Genomic DNA, 21,351 nt, shown 5'->3' on the forward strand with positions numbered 1-21,351 from the left:
CGTAATCGTTTCAACGACGAACCTTTGCGTCAGGTGCGTCCTCCCCTCCTGCCGCTATTCAATTGTCGAGGTGCATGCCTCGTTCCATTTGTCAGAGGCGGGAAAGAGGCGGCAGGGAGAAGAGGAAGAAGATATATAAAAAGAAAAAGTAGGAAGGAAGAGAATATTTTTACTATTTACGATTTACTAGCCGATTGTCTGTTCAATGTCTTTATTGGATATATTTATTATTCACTCGGCTAGTTTGTAGCTGTTGGTTTCTATTTTTTTTTCGTTTTTGTCTAGCAGTTTATTAGTTGATTATCATTAGCAATCGCCACCGCGCGTCGACAAATCGCTCCTCCCGATGATCGTCGTCATCGTCGAGACGACGGAACAGCTGAAACAAAAAAGGCGTCAACACGTTGCAGGTCGTCGCAAATTCGCGGGATTCAACGCATGTATAGTTGCCCCAAAAACATGGCAAACCCCGTTGATATTTCATGGAAAACCCGTTCAGAAAGATTAAAACATTGACAACGGTCATAAAACATTCAATATGAGATTGAGTTTTATCACTTCGAAGATTCAAAACTGCAAAAGATTCAAATTTGTGAACGATCTGGAAAAGTTTGAATAATCGGAATTCCAAATCTTTGAATTTTTCAGAATAATCGGAACTTTAGAATGCTTTTGATAGGAGAGATGATCTGGGGTAATTCCGTCTGCTACCCTAGGCAAATCCTTCAAAATTAGTTGTAGCAATAATTCAGAATGCTATCCTTTATAATGCGAATTATTCCAAATTTTGATCAATCAATTCGGCCTGATAATTTCATGTTTATGTGTCATGTATATATATTTAATGATAATTGTCTACAAGCGCATATCTTGTAAACTTTAGGCCCCCGCTTGGTCAGTATATTGGCCAAGCTATAGTTAAATAATCTAAATGTAGCTTATTTGAATATACATGAACCCTAGAGCACATGTATCTTTTTTTCTACCCTCTAACGCATGAGCAGGTTCACTATCAACCCCACGCGTTTCTCGATTGTAAAATCGTTCTAAAAGCAATAATAGGACTCGTAAGTGCACAAATCTTTTCGTTTTTTAATAAGGAAATGGATGGTGAAGAGCAAATCCGATTTTGTTGAAGTTTAGTTGGTGAAGAATTCAATTAACTACCAAACGGTACTGAAAAAAAAACAGCTGGAGTGGTTAACGGGACCGTATATACAATCTAGGATTAAAATCAGCGGTGGTCTAAAGGTTCACATCTACTAAGAGTTTGAAAAATGCACATCAAAAAAATGTCTAAGGAAACAAAATGATACCGGATATGACCATTGATAGATCGACAGCAATTAATATGTGACTAGTAGTAACACCAAAGAAACTTTTCATGTCAAATTGTACAGTGTTAAAGGGGTGCCCTGGTCGATTTTGACGTCGACGTATATATCTCTGAATATCAAAGTCCAAGTAGCTCAAACGCCAGAAAAAACTTGACAGACCCATTCTAAACAAAATCCTGAACAAAACTACTCCAGTATTTTTTCATTTGACAGAAAAATAAAGAAATAGCATGAATTCCATGAAATTACTACTGCGATTCCATCAGGGCATCCTCTTAACCCTTACACTGCATACCTCTTGCGTATAACATTGTCACACCAGGCTCGCTGGAGACCCCGCGTAAAAAATAACTGCTTAGAAACAAAGATATCGATTCAAATAGCTCCAAAAAATTCTGGGATACTCTTTAACTATTATATTTCAAGGAAAATTAGTTATTTCTGGCAAAATGAAATTTTGTAATATGGGAAAAAATAACTCATTAAACATGTGTAAACCAAGGGTGTTACAGAACATTGAACATGCTGTCATTATGACCCCAGTGCGCAGCGTAAGGGTTGAGCAATTAACTTTGGTGGCAATTCGTATGAATGTCATCAGCTAGCTTCAGCGTCATAACGGCAATTGGCAATTATATGAGATGTTTTCCATACAACTTTCAGACATTACAATAATTGAGAACCGATAACTGTGAAAATAGAAAACCACATCCATGCTTTAATTTTTGATTGCAATATCAACTAAGATGAATCGATGTCCTGATTCATGTTCTATTGAGATTAAGCGAATGTCAAAAACCCTACAATAATTGTAAGATTCTCCAAGATTTTTCCAATATCTACAGGGGTTTTGATTCGATAAACAATTTCTTCAATGTTTATTGCCCATCCTTTTTTCAGTTCACCATGTTTTTGAGCAAGGACTTGATTTCGTGACTTCATCGCCTGTGATAAGAGCAGTTTCGCGTTCAGATCTTTCACCTGATTGGTAAAACGCAGTTTATCAACTCTATCACAAGTAATACAACCATAAATTCACGGAATTTTGATCTTTGCAGTAGACTTTACAAGTGTTGAATCTTCCTTAAACACGTCAATCATCAAGAGAGGATTCGATCATACTGATGAATGGACAAATCGCAGTTTCACCCATCGAAGATGAGACGAAACTGAGTGCATGGTATTCACAAGGATCGACATCATCATCATTTGCGTTATTATAGTGGGTACGTACCAACATTCCGAGGCGATCATTTAAAGTCCATTATTTTTCCAATGACACCTCGAAACGAATTAATAGGTGATGCGTGCTTTCACCAATGGTTCATCGATGATCAATGACGGTGTAACCTCAACCTTTCTTGCTTATGATATTTATCGCCTCAGTCTTATGCTGCCTCTTAGGAATTTTCTTCTTTTACGTACGATTAATTTCGCGTAAATCGCTTTTTCCAGTCTCTACTATTTACCCACGATATTTTCTGTACACAATTAAAACACACGTCATAAATACACATATACCTATGTACCATATCCTCGAGTGGTTCCGTAGGAGACGCACATACGTATATGTATATTAATTGTTCTGCTATGTGTGTTTATCCCCCGCCCCACCCTTTATTATTGCCGCTATCGCGTTATCCTGTGATTATTATTGTAATGATGATTATTATTTAGGAACACACAGCGCAGAACCGCAGACGCTTCACGCTATCCAGATGAGAAAACATGCAGACACGCGGTCACAGCACCAACAGCACAAGCTTCTTATTATTCAACGGACACTTTCACCTACACAAACAAGGCGCGCATCTTATCAGAATCCCGTCGTCGTCATCGTGTTGGTTCCGAACTTGACGTGATTAACTTCTGCTCAATATAGTCGTGACCTTAGCGCGGATTTGCCTAGCCTCCGGTGTTCACGGGATATCCGACTCGCCTGATGGCTGGCAGTTGGCGATCACGACACGGGCAGAGAGAAATGCGTACGCTCTTCAAGTCGTGCCTAGCTGGCTGTTACCGTCACCTTGCGCCTCCGAAACTGTAACCGAGTTTCAAAACGAGCGGAGCGATTCTCCCACGCTTGTTACAACGATCTTGTTCTTTCCCCGTTGCTTTGGTTTTCCGCGTTATAATCCGATTCTCGTAACGCGATAATTCACAACGAGCAAAGCAGCGACGGAGACGAAAACTACGACGGCAAAAATGACTGCAGCAGCATCGTCACCGTCACGGCATCGCCAGCTACACTGGTCACCCGGTTCACTACCAACACTCGCACGCTCTATCTTTCGAATTTTAAACCCTAGTCGAAACCCACGGAGTTAGAGAGTTATGATACAGGGTGTAACAGCGTAATGAAGTTTGTAACGGCTGGATTGACTCATGGGACACTCGTCTCAGTTTTTTTTTTATCAGGCTCTATCGCCTGCCCCAACGTTCACTAGATTCATCTCCATTGCTCGTCGCAGCCACGCGCGTGTATCGATATAGCGTTTCGATTCGATTATTTCTCCCTACCGTCGCGCTGACATGTTTTAATTAATCTCGCTCTGCAACGCGGCCAATGGTGTACAATAATTTTTCATTCAAAGCAGCAGTCTTGATTGGAATATGAAAAATAAGTAAATACTCAGTTATGCTGAACCGTTTAGACAATAGATCTTCAACGGCGTAAACGGATAAGTGGTAATTTTTTATTTGGCCTTCCATAAATTACCGTTAAAAACATTGCACACAATAAACTTGAGTTCACATGAGTCGTATTTTGAGTCACAGTATTAATAAAGTTTCATGCATATATCTGTACAAAATGATGCAAGATTTTTTACCTGTGTGGTTCACATAGAGATATAATCTCTATGGTGGTTCAAAGTTGGCAATTATCCAGTGTTGCTGTGTTCACATCGATCCACGCCCAACGAAAGAACAGCTGTTTGAGTCGTACTGCCTGTCAACTTAAAATCTAAAAATCTGCTCAGGCCCTTTAAATTCCATATCCAAAATTTACTAAGCTGTCTTTTTATCATCACACAGAGACACAATTTGGCTCAAGAATTCGAAGAAGATCATGTGATCCGATGCTGAAGGACCAAACGTAAGTTTCAAATCGCGGCTATCTGAAGATTCACAATATTTTACAGTTTGACGAACAGACAACCGGATTTTCATATCATCTATGGTTTTGAAGCTTCTTAATCGTTCAACAAACTAATAAGAATATATGTTTGAATTATCCGTTACGATTACCGCGAATCTACAAAGTTCAAATCAATTCGATATTTTCAAATGAACGCGCGACAGTGACGCGCAACGATCGATTGTGTCTCGAATTGCATGTCACGCGGGTGGTTTGAATCAAACGAACCGCGAAGAATAGTTAGAACGTATCCTCGCTTCCACTTTTTTCTACAAATTTAATTTGCAACTGCCACTTGCCACACAAGCATAATGCGGGGGACAGACATGCTTCGCAAAATAAAATTCAGTGTGTTTATGCGTTCAGTGCCGGTTCCCGGTTCTCTTTTCTTCTGTTTCGCTAATCACGGTGACTCACGGTGATGGTTACGTTACGCCGACACCAAACCAAGTGTCGTATAGTTATTGTCGCCAAGCTAGTTGCGACCCTGAGCAGCCTGAACAAGCCGTGTACTGGTAATCTCGGTTTAAACCGTTTCACTGGTAAAGGAGCATCAGCGCCGGATCTAAGATGGGGCAAGCCAGGGCACTTGCCGCAGGCGGCAACTTTATAGGGCGGCAAAAAGGAAGAAAACGAGCTGGTGGATTGCGAACACATTTGCCCAAGATATTTTACCTGATAAGAAGAGATAAAAAAAAAAAAATTAAACATACTGACTTCACATGTTTCTAGAGATTTTTTCGTGAAATTAATTGTTCATATTCCATCATTCAAGAACAAATAGAGTTGAGAAAACGGGTTCTCTTAGGATGAATGTTTTGTTCATACATATCAACCCATACTATATTTCTCCAGAATTTTCGTGTAGGTTGACTTTTGTATTCAAACAAATTACATTAAAGAGGAAATTTTTTTTATGATTCATGCCGCTTTTCCAAACATATTTGACAAAAAGCTGAAATTTTACTACAAGTCATCGACCTTTTTGTTTTTCTAAATATATTACCATATGACTTACTTGTGCAATAAATGATTTGTTTCTTTCTTTAACTTCAAACTGTCATTACTTTTCTGAAATACCTAAATGAAATTCCAGTTCTTGAAGAAGAAAATTGTGTTGACAATTAGGTTAAGTTAGTGGTAAGAGGCAGCAGGCTTAGGTTATGCCCCTCCCCAGAAAACATCCTAGATCCATCACTGAGGAGCATTACCGCCTCCGTTGGGATTCAAACGAGGGTCCATCGAATTCGAACATCGTTACACGCTCGTCCATAAAGAGTAAGAGCTTAGGAAACAATCGACGATAGGGTCGAAGGGAAAAGGACCGACTCAGGTACACGAAGAAATGAGATGATCCACCCTGACCGTCTGCTTTCGCCAATCTTCACAGTCAATGGATGCTCTTCTACATCCAAGAAATATGTGCTATGCTAGCTAAACTATTGTTATAACTATGATTTTCATTTCATAATTTGCAATCACACACGGGTGCATTAAATACAATCAATGAATGTTATGAACGACGCTCTTACAGGAATAAATTGATAAGATTCAAGTATAAATAAAAGTACGATAATAATAATAATATTAATAATAACAATCATAATAACCCAATAGCCTGTACACTTAAAATTTTAAATTAATAACCTTTTTGCATCTGGACGAAGATCGCGGTTATTTACGGACCTTGTGCGCTTATGGACAAGTGATTGAACAGTAAGAATATGTTATACTTATCCTGCATTGACGCACGATGTGTTATTTAACGGTATTTCGCAGTTGTTCTAATTATACTATTATATACTTTGCGGTTATTCATGAACTATATAGGTATATCGTATATACGAGTACTCTAAACCTATATATATTTACCCATCTATGCAGTTTACAATTCATAACAACAATAATACCGATACTGTATGAATTGGAATTATTGTCATTGTTATAATTACTGTCAGCATTTTTATTGATAATTTCAACGTTGCTGCATTATAATTTGGTCGGTTTATTATTATTATTACAGTATCATAGCACAAGTTTTTTTCACCACATTACAGGGTCAGGGGTGCGTGCATATTTATGCTAGAAAGGATTCAGGATGAAAGAAAATTTTTTATATAAAATTTATATATAATGTGTGTGAGTGTACACATATAATATACGTATATTATTTTATACATATTACATAACGAGAGAATAAATATATATAGCGTTGAGAGCTTTATTAATTTATCTATACTATAATATAATAATATAGTTATTAATCACGATTTAAAATTAAAATAAATTAATTTTGAAACGAATAATTTAAGTCCGTGTAATATAGTAATTTGACTTATTTATTATCGTACAACATTTTTTGAAGAAAAAATTGAAATAAACATTAGCAGGGCTCAATATCGTTTGTTATATATATATATATATATGCATCGAAAAAGGAAATATATATATGTACATATATATATATATATATACATATATATATTTCCTTTTTCGATGCATATTGCATTTGTGGTCGTTTTTTTTTTACTTTCTATCGAAACCCACGTACAACGAAACTTCATTCGCGCTGCACCTACTATACTGCATATACCTTATATTTAATAGCGATAGACAAAACTAAGGAAATTAATAATTATATCGCCCGAAAACGGTACGTGTGTATATTTCAATCGTAAATAATCACTTTTACATACTTATTTTTCCCCTCTCGCTCTCTATTTATTCATTTATGTTTCTTTTTCTCTTCCTACATCTCTCACTATCTCATTTAATTACAGCTCATAAGTTGCGACTACCCAGAGAATCTTATATAATTTGTAAAGCTGATTCACCCACTGCGTTATTTTTATTACTATTATTATTATCATCATCATGAATGTTATTCATATTATTAATATCAAATTGTAAAATAATTTGCTCCTTTCGCTTGGTTTTTTTTTTTTTTTTTACTTATAATTTATTTACTCTTTCACAACATTTTTCGAGGCGGTTAATGTTTTGTTGTTCATTCTCAGTTATCGACGGATCAACGAAAACATTTATCCAAATATTGTAAGAAACGAAGTTAATAAGAGTAGATAGTGGAAAAAGGTGAAGTGATTACAATAAAAAAAAAAAAAAAAGAATCCAACGCAAATTTGAATCGAGAGTAATCCTAAATTTGTCATAAGAAAAAGATTATTATTTGTTCGTTTTTCAAATTTTTCTCTCATATTATTGTCTGCATATTTTGTAGAAATAAAATTTGAACGAAAAGAGGGAAGGAAAACAAAAATAATATTCATAAATTATTACAGCTGGTATGTTTTGCACACGAAAATATAATAAATCAGCATCAACAACGTGGTGATAGTGTTTATATACAAAACGTAGACTGACTGTTAATGAATTTTGATAAGCGAATCGCATTTGCTTCTTCTTTCTTTCCTTCTTCTAGTACTGTATTTTTCGGAAAGTTTATGTTCGATGTATAATTCTTCACGCTTTACTTTTGTTCCAGATGTGAATTCTGGTCAAAGTAACGAAACAATGTAAATATTTAATTCAGAGGAAAAAAAGGGTGAAGGGTATATACGAAAAAAAAAGATGAGAAAAGAAAAGATTATATAAGTGTAAAAGTCTACAATGCAAGATTTAATCTCAAAGATGTTTTTTACTGCTATTTGGAAATGTGTTTCGACGTTGCGTGATCACCATTTCCATTATCTTCGTTCTTGACGACGCAGACGTCGCTGTTCTTATTATTATCGTCAACGTCGGCGTCATCGTCGTCGTCGCTGTAATCATCGCTCGTGAAGTGATTGTTATGTAAGGCAAATTCATAACGTCCCGTCTTCTTTGGCGGAGGACTGAAAAATAAGAAAAACAGGATCAGGCGGAATCAGAAATGGAAACAAAGTATTTTTTGAAATAATTTCTAATAGAGTACAGAGCTGTGACAACTTCACAGTTTGTTATGACATATCAACAGATTGTTACGAGTAGCCATACTAATTTTTTTAACTCTGGCCATATAGACTCATAAAAGTGATTTTTGCAGGCTGAATTTATGGGAATGAAAGGATATTTAGTAAATATGTCATGCAAAATTATTTCTTCAGTTCGAGTCGCACAATCTATGAATATATTGGTTTTTACGATAGATTGGTCAGGCCCTTCCGAATTTGGATGAAAGAATCAAAATGTCCGCTGTTGAAACATACTTGGAGTTTTAGTTTCAGAATTTTTAGTTCAGCTCTACGCTGGTTTTCGGAGCTCCTTGGATGTCAAATAGTATTTCACACGAAAGAAAATAAAGGCAAGCTCTGCTTTAGTACAAGTTCACCTTCAAGGCAGTTCTAATAAACTAGAATTTGACTCGCGAAAATCACTTGTATGTGTCTACATGTGTTACAAAAAAGAAACAGATATGGTTAGCTCTTAAGTAAGCATATATTGAAACTAATTAATTGATTAAGTCGTGCAGTCAAGCGAATGTAAATATATGCGATTACAATGATTACTTTACTGTAATTCAAAGTAACTAATAAGCATTTCGCTAGCGTCTGAACGGCCATAGGACGATAAGAATAGTGAATCGGTTGTACTAATTGGTACTAATAAGATACGTTGATCTTGCAAGTTTCAGATCTTTATTTACTTTGGTTTCTGAATAAATCGAAAAAAATTGAAAAACAGAATAAAAAAATTTTCTCAAAAAACCGCTCGACCGACTTGAATAAAATTTGGTCACATTATAGAGCTATATAAAGGCTATAACGAAGAAAAATAACAATTCATAATCTTCATAATAACCATTTGAAACTGGCAATTTTTCTCGAAATTATTTTTTTTCTCTGTGATAAAGTTTTCGTACAATTTTGAAACTTATTTTTTTTTATACTTCTTTCAATGCAGAATAACCTCTCAAATTCGAAGATTATGAGTTGTTATTTTTCTTGATTATAGCCTTTATATACCTCTATGATGTGATCAAATTTTATTGAAGTCGGTCAAGCCGTTTTTGAGAAAATTTATTTTCCTGATTTTCTATTTTTTTCGATTTATTCAAAAACCCAAAGTAGATAAAGATCTGAAACTTGCAGGATCAACGTATCTTATTAGTACTAACATACCCTTAGATGATGATTCAGATATCCTTCTGGGACCGATTCACTATTCTTATCATCCTACGGCCTTTCGTTTCAAGATGTAAGCTTTCAATTTAAATTTCGTAACTGTGTGAGTTTTTCAGAATTATAAAATCTTTAAATAAACGAATAAGGTAATCAACCATTATACAGATTTTTTTTCAGTTTATTGACTTTTTCATGTTCTTCAATGGATTTCGTGACTTTTTACAAATCTGAAAAACTCCTACCAGTATATGAATAAACCTACAATTAATCATGTAGGGGAAGCCACATTCCAAATTTTTTATGAGAATCCGAGATTCTTTAAATTTTTTGAACTTTCTCAAGCTTTTCCGCTTTTGTAAAAGCCGTGTAAGTAAAAATACTCCGTGAGAATAGTATTAAACAAAAAAAAAAAATTTCAAGCAGGCTACGAAAAAGCGACCACAATACAATATCAAACACATTCCACAATACCAATTGTTTGTAAAAAATATATACTAACGGATTATCATAACAAGCGGCGCGTGTTAGTAGTGGTGTTGTTGTTAGGTAGTAGGTGGAACATGGCGAATTGTAGTAAGGCGTGTTAGTGAGAATAGATGCGTGTAAACATTGGCAATAACGCAGCAGAAGTGAGATGTGATAGTAGACAGACAAGATAAATAGACATATTGCGATAAGTTTGTCGATTTAATAGCAATTTAAACTTTCAAAATTAGCGCTGCAGTTATTTTTTATTTATTCATTTTTTTTTTCAAATTCATCCCTTTTGTTCAGTCAATCGATCAACTCCAACGCTTCGATGTACCTTGTCTGATCGTCGTCGTTATTTCCTCCGTTACTGTCACTGCCGCTGCTGCTGCTGGGACTTCCATCTCTTTTTGGACTCGCTGGTGGCGAAAGGGCTTGCATTAACCGCCCTTTACTTTCGTTCCATATTGTCGACTGCCCAAATAAATCAAAAAGTAAAAAAATATTCAGATCATTTCAAATTGAAATAATTCGATCCAGAAAAAGATATGCAGAAATCTTTTCAAGACAATAATAAACTTGTTCGAAACAGAAAAGTATGAAGAAAAAAATACTAACTAAAATAAACAAGGTACTTTATTTTTATTTGAAAATATTTTTTATGGTTTTTTAATAGTTTTGATGGATATTTAGTTTACTTTTTTTCAGTTTTTGTTCGATCTTTGCAAAAATGAGATTCACTTGAATATCGCTTACGTAAGTTGACGTTTATTCATAATGTATTCAATTGGTAAAAAAAGATTCATACAATTGGTCGAAAATTAGTATCACTATTATGACTAGGGTGTAAATAGTGCGTAAATAAATAATCCATACAGAAATACCAACCAGACGACCCTCCCTTCCGAATAGCAATAGAAATGCGTCAATAAAGTCGCGAGATTTCTCTTCCCATTTACTTATCATGTCTACTCTCTTCTCGCCGATATTTTCCATGACCCTTTTACCCTTGTCCTTAAGATCATCTATCTTGTTTTGGAGGCGAAACTTTTTTTCCTGAAACAACACACGAGCGTATTAATTGCACATTTTGTAATTGAAAACATCGCAATTCGATCTTTATTCAAATAATTGAATGATTTTGTTTTTATAGATCTTGTTATCTAAGTAATTCACCAGCTGCTTAATCGATGGAATTCAAAATTTAACCAGTCCCAAGTTAAGAAGAGCCGCGCCAATTGAGACAAAAATAATTAATATTTGTTCATCTATCCTAAAAATATCAGCAAATGAATGTTTTTTTTGTTTACTTTCTTGTTACATAAATCACTTGAGAACCATTAGATCGATCGAATTTGAAAATTAACCAGTTCTCAGGTAAAATAACCGCGACGATAGAGACCAAAATCAGTAAAATCAGTTTATTCATTCTCGAGATATTGTCAGATAAAAATTTGTTCACACATAGATGCAGAATTTTCTTGGAAAATGGTAGGAGGTGATTCTGTCGATCTGAAAACGTGAAAACCTAATAAAACCTCAACTTTTCACTCCCGGGATGATTTCGACAGCTTCCCTCGTTCTTTTATTTTCCATAGATAGAAGAGCGGAAAGCAGAAAGTATTGGACTGTGAATTTCTGTTCGTTCAAATAGATTTCAATAGCTTACGCTTAAGAAGGATACGTTGAGTTCCTTGGCGCTATAGCCCCTTGCCAAATTCCTCCTCACATAAATATCGTAGTCTTTTACTATCCTTGCAACGATATCGGAGGTGGAAACACCCTCCGTTCTCTCGGTTGCGACAAACATTCCCTTCCGCTTTAGAAAGGCATACAAATCCGAACCATCGTCGGTCATGTAAGGTATGTCATCATGGGCGACAAAGTCGATCTGAAAAACCAAAAAATTTACTCCAAATACTGTCCAATTACACTCGGAGAAAAAAGTTATGTATCGTTGAAAAAAACACACATAATTACAAATTCTTTTATTCGATTCAAAGCGAAAATGTGTTCATAGTAATCCAATTTTTGTTTGATTGTGTGGAATGAAAAAAGTCAATTTTTTTCATTATACAGGAAGTATTTTTCAACGAGGTAGCTTATTTGAAACTTTCATTTCGGGTAGATGTGTAGCATTCCATACCCACTCAACCAATGTCGGATGCATACCAAACTATAAAACAGTACACCAAATGGAAAAAATCTGAAGATATTCAGGGTACCGTTGTGGAATTGAGACAATTGCATATAAATTTTTGAATAAAACAGAAATGGTGAGGGTCCGAAGTTGGTTGATTTCACGTGGAATGCCTCATATATAACAGTCACTGAGAGGTATTGGAAAAAAAAAACAAACGTGTATTTATAGTAAATGAAATATGAAATGCTTGACATTTTTTTTTTTTTTTTTTTTGGATTTTAAGATGCTTTATTGAAATTGAATTAATTTTTGTCCAAACGAAAAAGCGTGGAAAGGTCAACTCGTTTTGTGATAAAAATGGTGTGGTTGATTCAAGCGAACAAACTACCTTGTGTTTAGTTAAGAATTCGTCGTCCAATTCCCACGGAGCATCTCTGACGACTTCGTCGACATAACGACAATGCCTAACAGCGTCGTATCTTTCCGAGTCTGTCATAACTGTTCGCCCCTTTTTACTGTGCGTTAATTCATCGCTGCACACTGCGACACAATGGAAAAAATTAACTTTCAGTGTATTCGGGTATTAGAATTGGCGTGAAAGATCAGAAAACAGGCGGGTCACGATATCGAGATTGCAAAGACGCAAAGATCTGGTTTATATAATTTTTGAAATGTGAAAAGTTGAAGTATGATAAAGTTAGAAGCTATAATCTTCAATATAGCATCATTCTGACGATTCTGTATTCTGGTTTTCCATATTTTACATTTCTACGTTTCGACTTTTCTGTACTCGGACTTTCTACATTTTAAAGATTCTGTCAAACGGATCTTTGCATTTTTGAAATTTTTATCGCAACACTCTTAATTTTCTCATCTTCCAACATTTTTTCCCCTCACCAATCAGTAAATAAAAACACACACACGTTTTGTCCTGATGGAAAAAAATCTCACCTCCGACAATCAGATAGACGTTTGGGAATATGTTTTTTGCTTGCATAAGCTGCCTTGCGTGACCCTGATGAAAAAGATCATAAATACCGTCTGCGTATACTCTCACTCTTCTGGGTGCTGAAAATCGAAATTAAAACCATCAAAAACTCTGAGAAAATGAGAGAAACATTTTGTTATGCTTATATCAATTCCAATTCACAGATAAAATATATATTTATATTTTTGTTATCGAAATAGATATCGTATTCTCCATTTTAGATCGTAATTACAGTTTAATGAAGTTAACGGATCTTAGTGTTGACACAGATGATAATTTTAGATAAGAATAAATAATATGGCGATGAATCATAACCATTCTTATTGTCAGCTAATTGGATTCGACCTGATTTCCTTACAATTTATAGATGCTGGTAATTATATGTCTTCAAACTTGATTTCCTGCTTTCTTTGTTTATTAAGGAGGTTGGCTGGCTAAAAATCGATACTTTTAATTATTTTCATTACGAGTCAGTCGTACATTGATCATTTATTGAATCATTGTACTCGCAAGCTAAGAAAATATCTTTGAGAATACAAAAGTAGAAAATACTGAAAATTCTAAGTTTAGATATCGATGTTTCTTTTGAAATCGCTTCAGAATTGTTGATAATCTAGTATATACGTTCGATTTCACTCTCTAGGATGACCTGTTTTATCCACAAAGTATTGTTTGCAAATTTACTGAACTAAATTTTCATTTTTCCAGTAGTCGATTCAATATTGCAATTTAGAAATCGCTATCAACATTTGTGCAACACTGTACTCTTGTAAAATTGAATATGCAACGATGCCGGCATGATAAAAAAAGGGTTCTAGTGACTTGGTAGAACATAGTCTTTTGAATAAAACTAATCGTCGTGGCATGAAATTGACCAAATTTATTACGGTTTTAGCTACTCAGGGTTTGAAAAATCTTATGCAGATCACGAGATGTTTTACTTCTCCAAAAAGCATGAACCAACAAAAAGAAAAGGGCAACGATTTCGGACAGTTACAGTAATGAATACCTTTTCCATATTTGGCCGCTTTCAATGTGATACGAGTTGAGTAATCGCAGGCGTCTCTTTCAGCTTCTGCCTCGATCTCGTCGCTGAAAGGCGCTTCCTTGCATATGGACTAGGAGAAAAAAATTAGAAAAAAAAAAAAAATTTCATCAGTTTTGGTTCGGTTGAATTTGTAACATTCATAAATAATTTCTAATGAAAAGAAAGAACAAAAACAGAGAGAATAAACAAGAGAATCGAAGAGTGTATATAACAGCTATAAATAAATCGCACATCGGAACTTGACGACAATCACATGAACATATTGAATATTCATTCCAATGGTCATTTTATCGCCAGATAAATATACATATTGCTTAATATCTAACATTGCAAAATGTTGGCTATGAATAAAACTCAACAGAAACGCGTTTGCAATGCATGTATAATATATCTAGCCAGTGAGCTTCGGTAAACAGACAGAATGGCAACTACAACGATGACTGTTTTAAATATTCAGACCGTGCCAATAACAGTTTTTGTTTGTTTCACTGTTCGATAAGAACACGTTAACAATTTAAAGTCACTTCAATACGTTTGATGAAGTAAATACGCAACCGTTCTACAAAGTAAGCACCGAGGAAAATGTAGTATTTGTTTTGTTTTGAGCAAGAAGTTCCATCCGAATTTCGAACCAATTCGTTTTATACTTGATTTGATTTAGAGGAATTGAAATCAGTTTACGATAATGATACTATAATCAAATATCATATTTATCCCTTTGAACTTAGAAAAAGACTTCTTATCAAAGAATTTGATCATTTTTCATACATGAAGAGTATTTTTGCTCTAATTTCGCAATCAATAGAAAAATGAACATGAATGTATAGTATAAAGTATGTCTAGATTTGAAAGACAACAAAATTGCATACCGGATGAGCAGGCGAATCTTCCCGGGAACACGAAGCGTCGTTGACTTCATTGTGATGATTTTTTTGATGTGACGACACTTTATTAAGCATCATTTCTTCTCTCGTTCGCTTTCTTGACATCTTACACTTTTCGTCGTGGTTGTCTTCAACTTAGAGAGACCTTGTCGATAATCCTTGCTACTCTTTTCTGCATGCGTTGGGCGTTACAATTTGCGGTTTCTGAAAATTGGAATAAAAATTTCGAGTTCAGGCAAAAATTAGAGATAAAAGCAAAATACACTCGGTATCAATGACTGAATTTTGTATTGAACAGAAAAAAGAAAAGTAAACAATTATCGCCATTCAATGATCAATCAAAAAATCGTTGCTGTTTAACTGCAATATTGCAACGTATCTGTTAGGTGAGTATTAATTCTGTGATTTTTAATAAATCAAAATAAAGGCAAAGAAATATTAATTAAAGAATACGGGAACCTCAACGATTTTTTTGGCATTTATCGTTATTTTGGCAAACGAAGGGCAAAGTTTTTTTCATTGTTCATAAATTGTCACGAATTCGAAGAAAAGTTAAGCTAGATAAAAGTGACAAATAAAACTAGCCCGACAATTTTATTGCGCTGTTAATACTATGTTGTTTGGAATGTAAAACTAGCGAGAAGACAAGCATGCAGTGTTTATCGTTTGGTTCCAAAATCGCTGGCACTATATGTGCAATAGTTTGGCCATGGTGATACAACATTATTTTCTGCCATTTCTCAAACTTATTATAGTCATTGGCTGCTCTACAATGACAGTGAGATTGATAAAAATAAATATAAGGTAAAAATAAAATGATAGAGGTACAAAATTGAAGAGGAGAAAATAAATTTAAAGGATATTTCAGAAGACTGAAGAAAAGTGAATAATGTTATGCAATCAGAAACAAGAACGTGAGAAAACTATACAAAAAAGGAAAGAAGATTTAAGAAAACTATCGGGAAAAGAAGAGACGAGAATCAGACAGCAGTCAGAAAGAACAAATAAACGTACAGGAATTGATACAGTAAAATATCGAATCGAATTAACAAGACGAAAATTGATGCGTAGAAAATAAGAATTATCGACGAAAGGTCCTACGAATTAAAGAGAAACGATGAGGGAAGAAACATAGAAGATAATCGACAATCAAGTTATTGTTAGGCATGAAAATTTTGAATCAGAATACAAATGATTAGAAGAGAATGAAAATGTGAAAGAATTGAACAATAAAAACGAAAGAACAAGAAAACATTGAACTGCAATTCAAATTTCTCGCGCCGAGCATCACGCCACACACAGACACGTACACACACGTGCAGCATACGTCATACGTGGAATAACCTAAAATCGGATTCGCACAACATTTCGACGATACACAGGAGAGAGACTATCAGCGAAGGTAGAATCCGTTGGAGCGAATCGAGAGTAAAATTGGGCGACAAAAATGGGAAACCCCTGATAAGCGTGAGCCATTTAAATTTCGAACTGCGTCGTCTGCAGCGGGGGATTTCCGATTATCTCACCGTCTGCTAAACTGTTCTCGTAGTTCGGAATTTCGCGTTTCAACAACGGGGGATTCCGAACGCGTGACGATGGCAAATCTGATCGACTACAACAAGCTCGTGAAAAACAGGCTTGCAGGTCGCCGCCGGTGATGACGTATTAAGTGAGAAACGCAGGCCCCCGGTAAGATGTAAAATCAGGAGCAGACAAGAGGCAGGAAACGGAATGAGGCGTCTGCTGCAAACCGCGCCAAATATCCTTGTCCAGTTCAATTTTTCAATTAAAAATATTCGCCCCGCGCACTGATTCTAACCTGTACTAACAAATCCGGCCGCCGATAATTTCGTTCAAAGTAAAACCGCTGCCGTGTATGAAATCCTCAAATGAAACACGTAGACGTCTGGGACACGCCGCTGTCACAGCAATTCGACTGCCTAAAGTCACGAACTAAGAGAGGTCGGGAGGAAGGCGAATCGACGAGCGGATTCCGGTCCGTCGAAGAGAGGGAGAGAAAAGAACAGGATACAGGATACGCGAACGGTGGACAAAGGATACGGTCGTAGGACTTTGCTGCGGTTCATATATTATGACACACGTCGATATGTCACTGATCTTCTGCCGAATCAACGGTTTTAAAAAAAATATATCCACGTATAAATCTTGTGCATCGAGAAGTATGCCACGGTATGATACGATCGATTTAATTTCTCTTTTCATTCAATTATTTATACATAATCGTGTTTGACTTTGTTTTGTATTTTGATTATAAAAATTGTTATTGTATTTTTTCACCACTGACAATTCATTTAACAAAAAATTGCGATCCTCAGCCCTCGGGAAAACCACACACAAATCGTGAATGCAGCTTGGACCGTTCCCCATTATCAGCTGGCCACACAGCAGCAGGCAGTTGGTTAGCAGACGCCGCTGTCCTGCCCCTCAATTCTACTATCTCCTCCCGCTCTTCCCCTCCCCCCTCGCCGCCGGGTGCCATCTAGAACGCTTCGCTCAATTCTCGAGCCAGAAAATCAGCACGAAAAAGCGCCACTGGCAATATCGTGTGATGCGCGAATGCGATGCGCGCACCACGTTGGAATTACGGTGATCTTACACGTAGTCTTTACACTGGTCCGGTGCGTACATTGAAATATATAAGAATATATTTCAGTGCGCGTGTACTGATGTGTGACGTATCTCTTTCCTCGTGCATCTAGGTCATATGATGCATTTGGTTGGTTTTTTTTTTTTTCAACTTTTTCCCCTCATCCAAGCTGTACCCAAATTTGTTTCCGTCAAGCTCCTACGCGCGTTTCCATTGAAATGGTGGGAGCAGCGAGCGGCGTGTATGTATGCGTGCGGCTTACATCACTACCAACGAATGACTCTATTCGTGAATCATCGTGACAGCGTGACGCAAGTTGTGTCAAAATATGCGCAACGTATATGAGCACACTTATAGGTTATATACCAGCAGGTTGTACTCTGTGTACTGGCTCGGCAAACAGATGTACTCACGGCCTGGTTCAAGGTCGTGAGTTGAGACGGATCGCATGTTCATTGGAATGCCAATTTTCATCTGAGATCGTGTTCTAGTCCTTGTCCGTATATTGATCATATATATATTTGAGTGTCCCACATTTAGGGCGTTTGACGAATCTTTTCAAGTATACCCCCCAAAACAATTTCAATTAATGCAATAAGAATTACCTGATTTCTTCAGATTTTTATCTCAACTCTAACACATGACGTCGAAAACCACTAAAACCTCACAGTTACAGATTTTTTTAAATATTATTGCATTTGTAATAAAATATACACCGAGGACGTGTCCAAAACACGTGTATTTTAAACGGGGAAATTCATCCTGTTGTCGGCATGGGCTAGAGTTGAGATAAAAATCTGAAGAAATTAGGCAATTGTTTTCGAATTATTTGATATTGATTTGGGGGGTATGATTGAACAAATTCATCAATAGCTCTGATCCATTATATCGAAATGCTGAAAATATTTATCCCTTTACTCTTGTTCTTGAACCATTATTATTATCTCCATGCACTTATATTTTCAGTTTAGAATTTTAGTTCTGTTAAAATAGCGTCACTTGTGTGCCTGTACAAACTGAATACGCAGAATGATCAGCATTTGTATCGCGGTAAATTGAACTGCCTTGTTATATAAACAAAAATTGTCGTTTCCTTTGATTTCAAACATTTTAAAATATGATCATCGTGATCATTTTAGGCTTACCAATACCATCCTATCTTATCGACATGTTTCCCTACGTGATTTACCATCCATCAGTATAACTGACGTTTTATCGACGCTTGTTGCTAAAATGTTTACTTAAAAATGACGAAAAGTATCCCCGAAAGATGGCGCCCTACCAGCAATATTTTAGCAATTTTCTATAAAGTTATATTAGTATAAAGAAAAAAAGTTTTCGAATGGTCGGCGTAACGTTGAATGTTGATCAAAACCGGAAGCGTGAGAGCAAACGGCAGAGGGAACGGCATATGAATAGAAGAAGACAGCGATAGAAAACAGAGAGAGGAGCGTTTGTTATTTATCTTTTCTGACCACAAAGACGTTTTACATTTCCGCTTTAGATCGAAATTGTGGCGGAATTTCCTATCACTCGTTGAATTTTTTTTCAACAGTTTCGCACGATATTGATGCATTTTCGACTGACTGAAACTTTACTCGACCGCAGGGATATTAAAATTCAGGAATAGAAAGAATTCAAAATTATCGCAACTTGAACTATTCAGTTATCCCGAGGGGATTTTAAGAAAATTAGAAAATGCGAAAAAATGTTGTTGAAATTTGAGCGGTTGTAACCGTTTCCTGCGAAATTTTCAGATAGTAATTGACTGCACAAGTGGGATTCGATAGCCGAAACAACCGGCACAGCAGAAAACTTAAACCGTCAATTACAATATCTCAATTATGTTCCGGCTTTCGTCGTCTGAAACCGGTTATGCATCGGTCCGAGGAGAGAAAAAAGACATGGAACAAAAAAATACAACTCTACTTAGGCAGAGCAATCCTTCGCCTTCCGCCATCAAACCCAGAATCTGAACTTCTCGGCTGTGTTCAAAAATGGATCGGATCGACGTTTTCGTGAGCATCATTTTTTTCAACCTCAAATGCAGGATAATTTGAAGGGCGACAAGGATACCAAATGTATACAACATTGCAGATTGAGCCAATGCGAGCCGAGTGTCGTGAATTTTTCGACTTTCGAAGACGTGGTAGTCCCCCAACTTCTTAGCGCATTATCCACCTACCTCGGAACACTTGTTCTGTTGCTCTTTTCATTTCCTGTGTTTCGATTTTCGGTTTAAACGTCGTCGGTGTCTTTAGTGTATCGATTGTGTAGAGAGCGTGTTTTGTAATTACTTACTTACTATTAATTCCTTCGATTTCTTCTAGTTCACTTTTTACGTAATGATTCTCATAAGAGGTAAATAAATCAGCGAAGTCCGGTGTTAAGGCGGGGTTTTGAACATCATTAATCGTAACGATCGCGAATTATTTCTAATTCACTTGAATTGAACGAATAATGCCGGAATTGTTTCGAATCAAGTCGAATTCACAGAAATGACTCGAATTGATGATACGTTAGGGTAGTTTATTTAATTTTCTTTTACTTTTCTTACGTACTCTTCGAAAAGTTAGTTTTAGCCGCAAACGAAGCCTCGTGAAACCGGAACTCGGTAGAAAATTCTAAAAGGTTACTCATCTTGTTTAAATTTTTCAAAGACTCCAACCGAAATATCTCGAAACCTATACAAGTTACGAAGCTCTTCTTGGTTTCATTTGGTAAATAATCCAATGTTCCTTACAAAATGTTCTGACTACTATGTGACATTAATTTTGTCAGCTCAGAACATGGGTGAGATAAAAATTTACAAGGTAATAAGCATCTTCATTCTTTTATTCAATGCACTCAACTCATAACGTTCGTATCGAATGCAAGATGAACATTTAGGTGTATAGTAGTCTTGTCCCTTATAGAACATTTGATTATCTACAAAATGAAACCAAAAACAACTTCCTAACTTGTATAGTTATGATAATTATGTTTGAGGCTAGGAACTAATTTTTCGAAGGGTACGTAAGAAAAAAAAAGCTTAAAAAAATTACTCTATCATACATCTATATAGGATTTTTGAGAAATCGTTTGTTATGAATCGTATATAGGTGTCGAAAACTACAGCTAGTCTCGAATAATGTCTAATCGGAACAGAATGAATGTCGATTTTTAGTACAAAAAATGCTGTTTTATTTTGCTGCATCCTACACATTCAATATAACAGTCCATGCTGTTTGTTTCATTTTTTATCAGTGCAGCTACATGCAAAAGCGGGGAAATACCCGATGGACTGCGATATTCTGAGGGAAATTGCAAAAGTGAATTTGTACAGCTCACATACGAGAATTGCGAAAATCTGTAAGCTCTGTTTCTGACGAGTGCAAAATCTTGCTCTGTTTTCAAACTTGAATCGGTAAATACGCAATCATTTGTACGTATCTATATAGATGCGGTGAACGATAATAACGATGGTATGTCTCATTCATGGTGTTTATACCTGTGACGTTTAGCGAATAATAATATGACGAATTTGCTTTTCGTACCTCGGGTAAACACATGTAATTGCCTCTAATGTTCATATAAAATGAAAGTGAGAAATGATAAGGAAATTATTGTCTCTGTG

General features: G+C 35.9%; 1 protein-coding gene across 7 annotated transcripts; it reads right to left on the minus strand.

Annotated features, from left to right (window-relative positions):
* Window positions 1-6,936: 6,936 nt before the first annotated feature.
* Window positions 6,937-17,583, minus strand: LOC124306197 (choline-phosphate cytidylyltransferase A-like). 7 transcript variants are annotated; one of them, XM_046766570.1, is made up of 9 exons: window positions 17,433-17,583; window positions 15,113-15,331; window positions 14,205-14,313; window positions 13,159-13,275; window positions 12,596-12,747; window positions 11,734-11,955; window positions 10,941-11,120; window positions 10,402-10,538; window positions 6,937-8,327 (listed from the first exon to the last, which is right to left on the minus strand). In XM_046766570.1, the coding sequence occupies exons 2-9, from the start codon at window positions 15,230-15,232 to the stop codon at window positions 8,138-8,140; spliced, it is 1,227 nt and encodes a 408-aa protein (XP_046622526.1). In that variant the 5' UTR covers window positions 15,233-15,331; window positions 17,433-17,583; the 3' UTR covers window positions 6,937-8,137. The 7 variants fall into 7 exon arrangements, with proteins under 7 accessions (XP_046622526.1, XP_046622532.1, XP_046622525.1 ...); XM_046766576.1 differs by having other exon boundaries at window positions 10,953-11,120; window positions 15,113-15,338; window positions 17,433-17,582; XM_046766569.1 differs by having other exon boundaries at window positions 15,113-15,338; window positions 17,433-17,582.
* Window positions 17,584-21,351: the final 3,768 nt, after the last annotated feature.

Source organism: Neodiprion virginianus, chromosome 5 (assembly GCF_021901495.1).
Source record: "Neodiprion virginianus isolate iyNeoVirg1 chromosome 5, iyNeoVirg1.1, whole genome shotgun sequence".
Taxonomy (NCBI): Eukaryota; Metazoa; Arthropoda; class Insecta; order Hymenoptera; family Diprionidae; genus Neodiprion; species Neodiprion virginianus.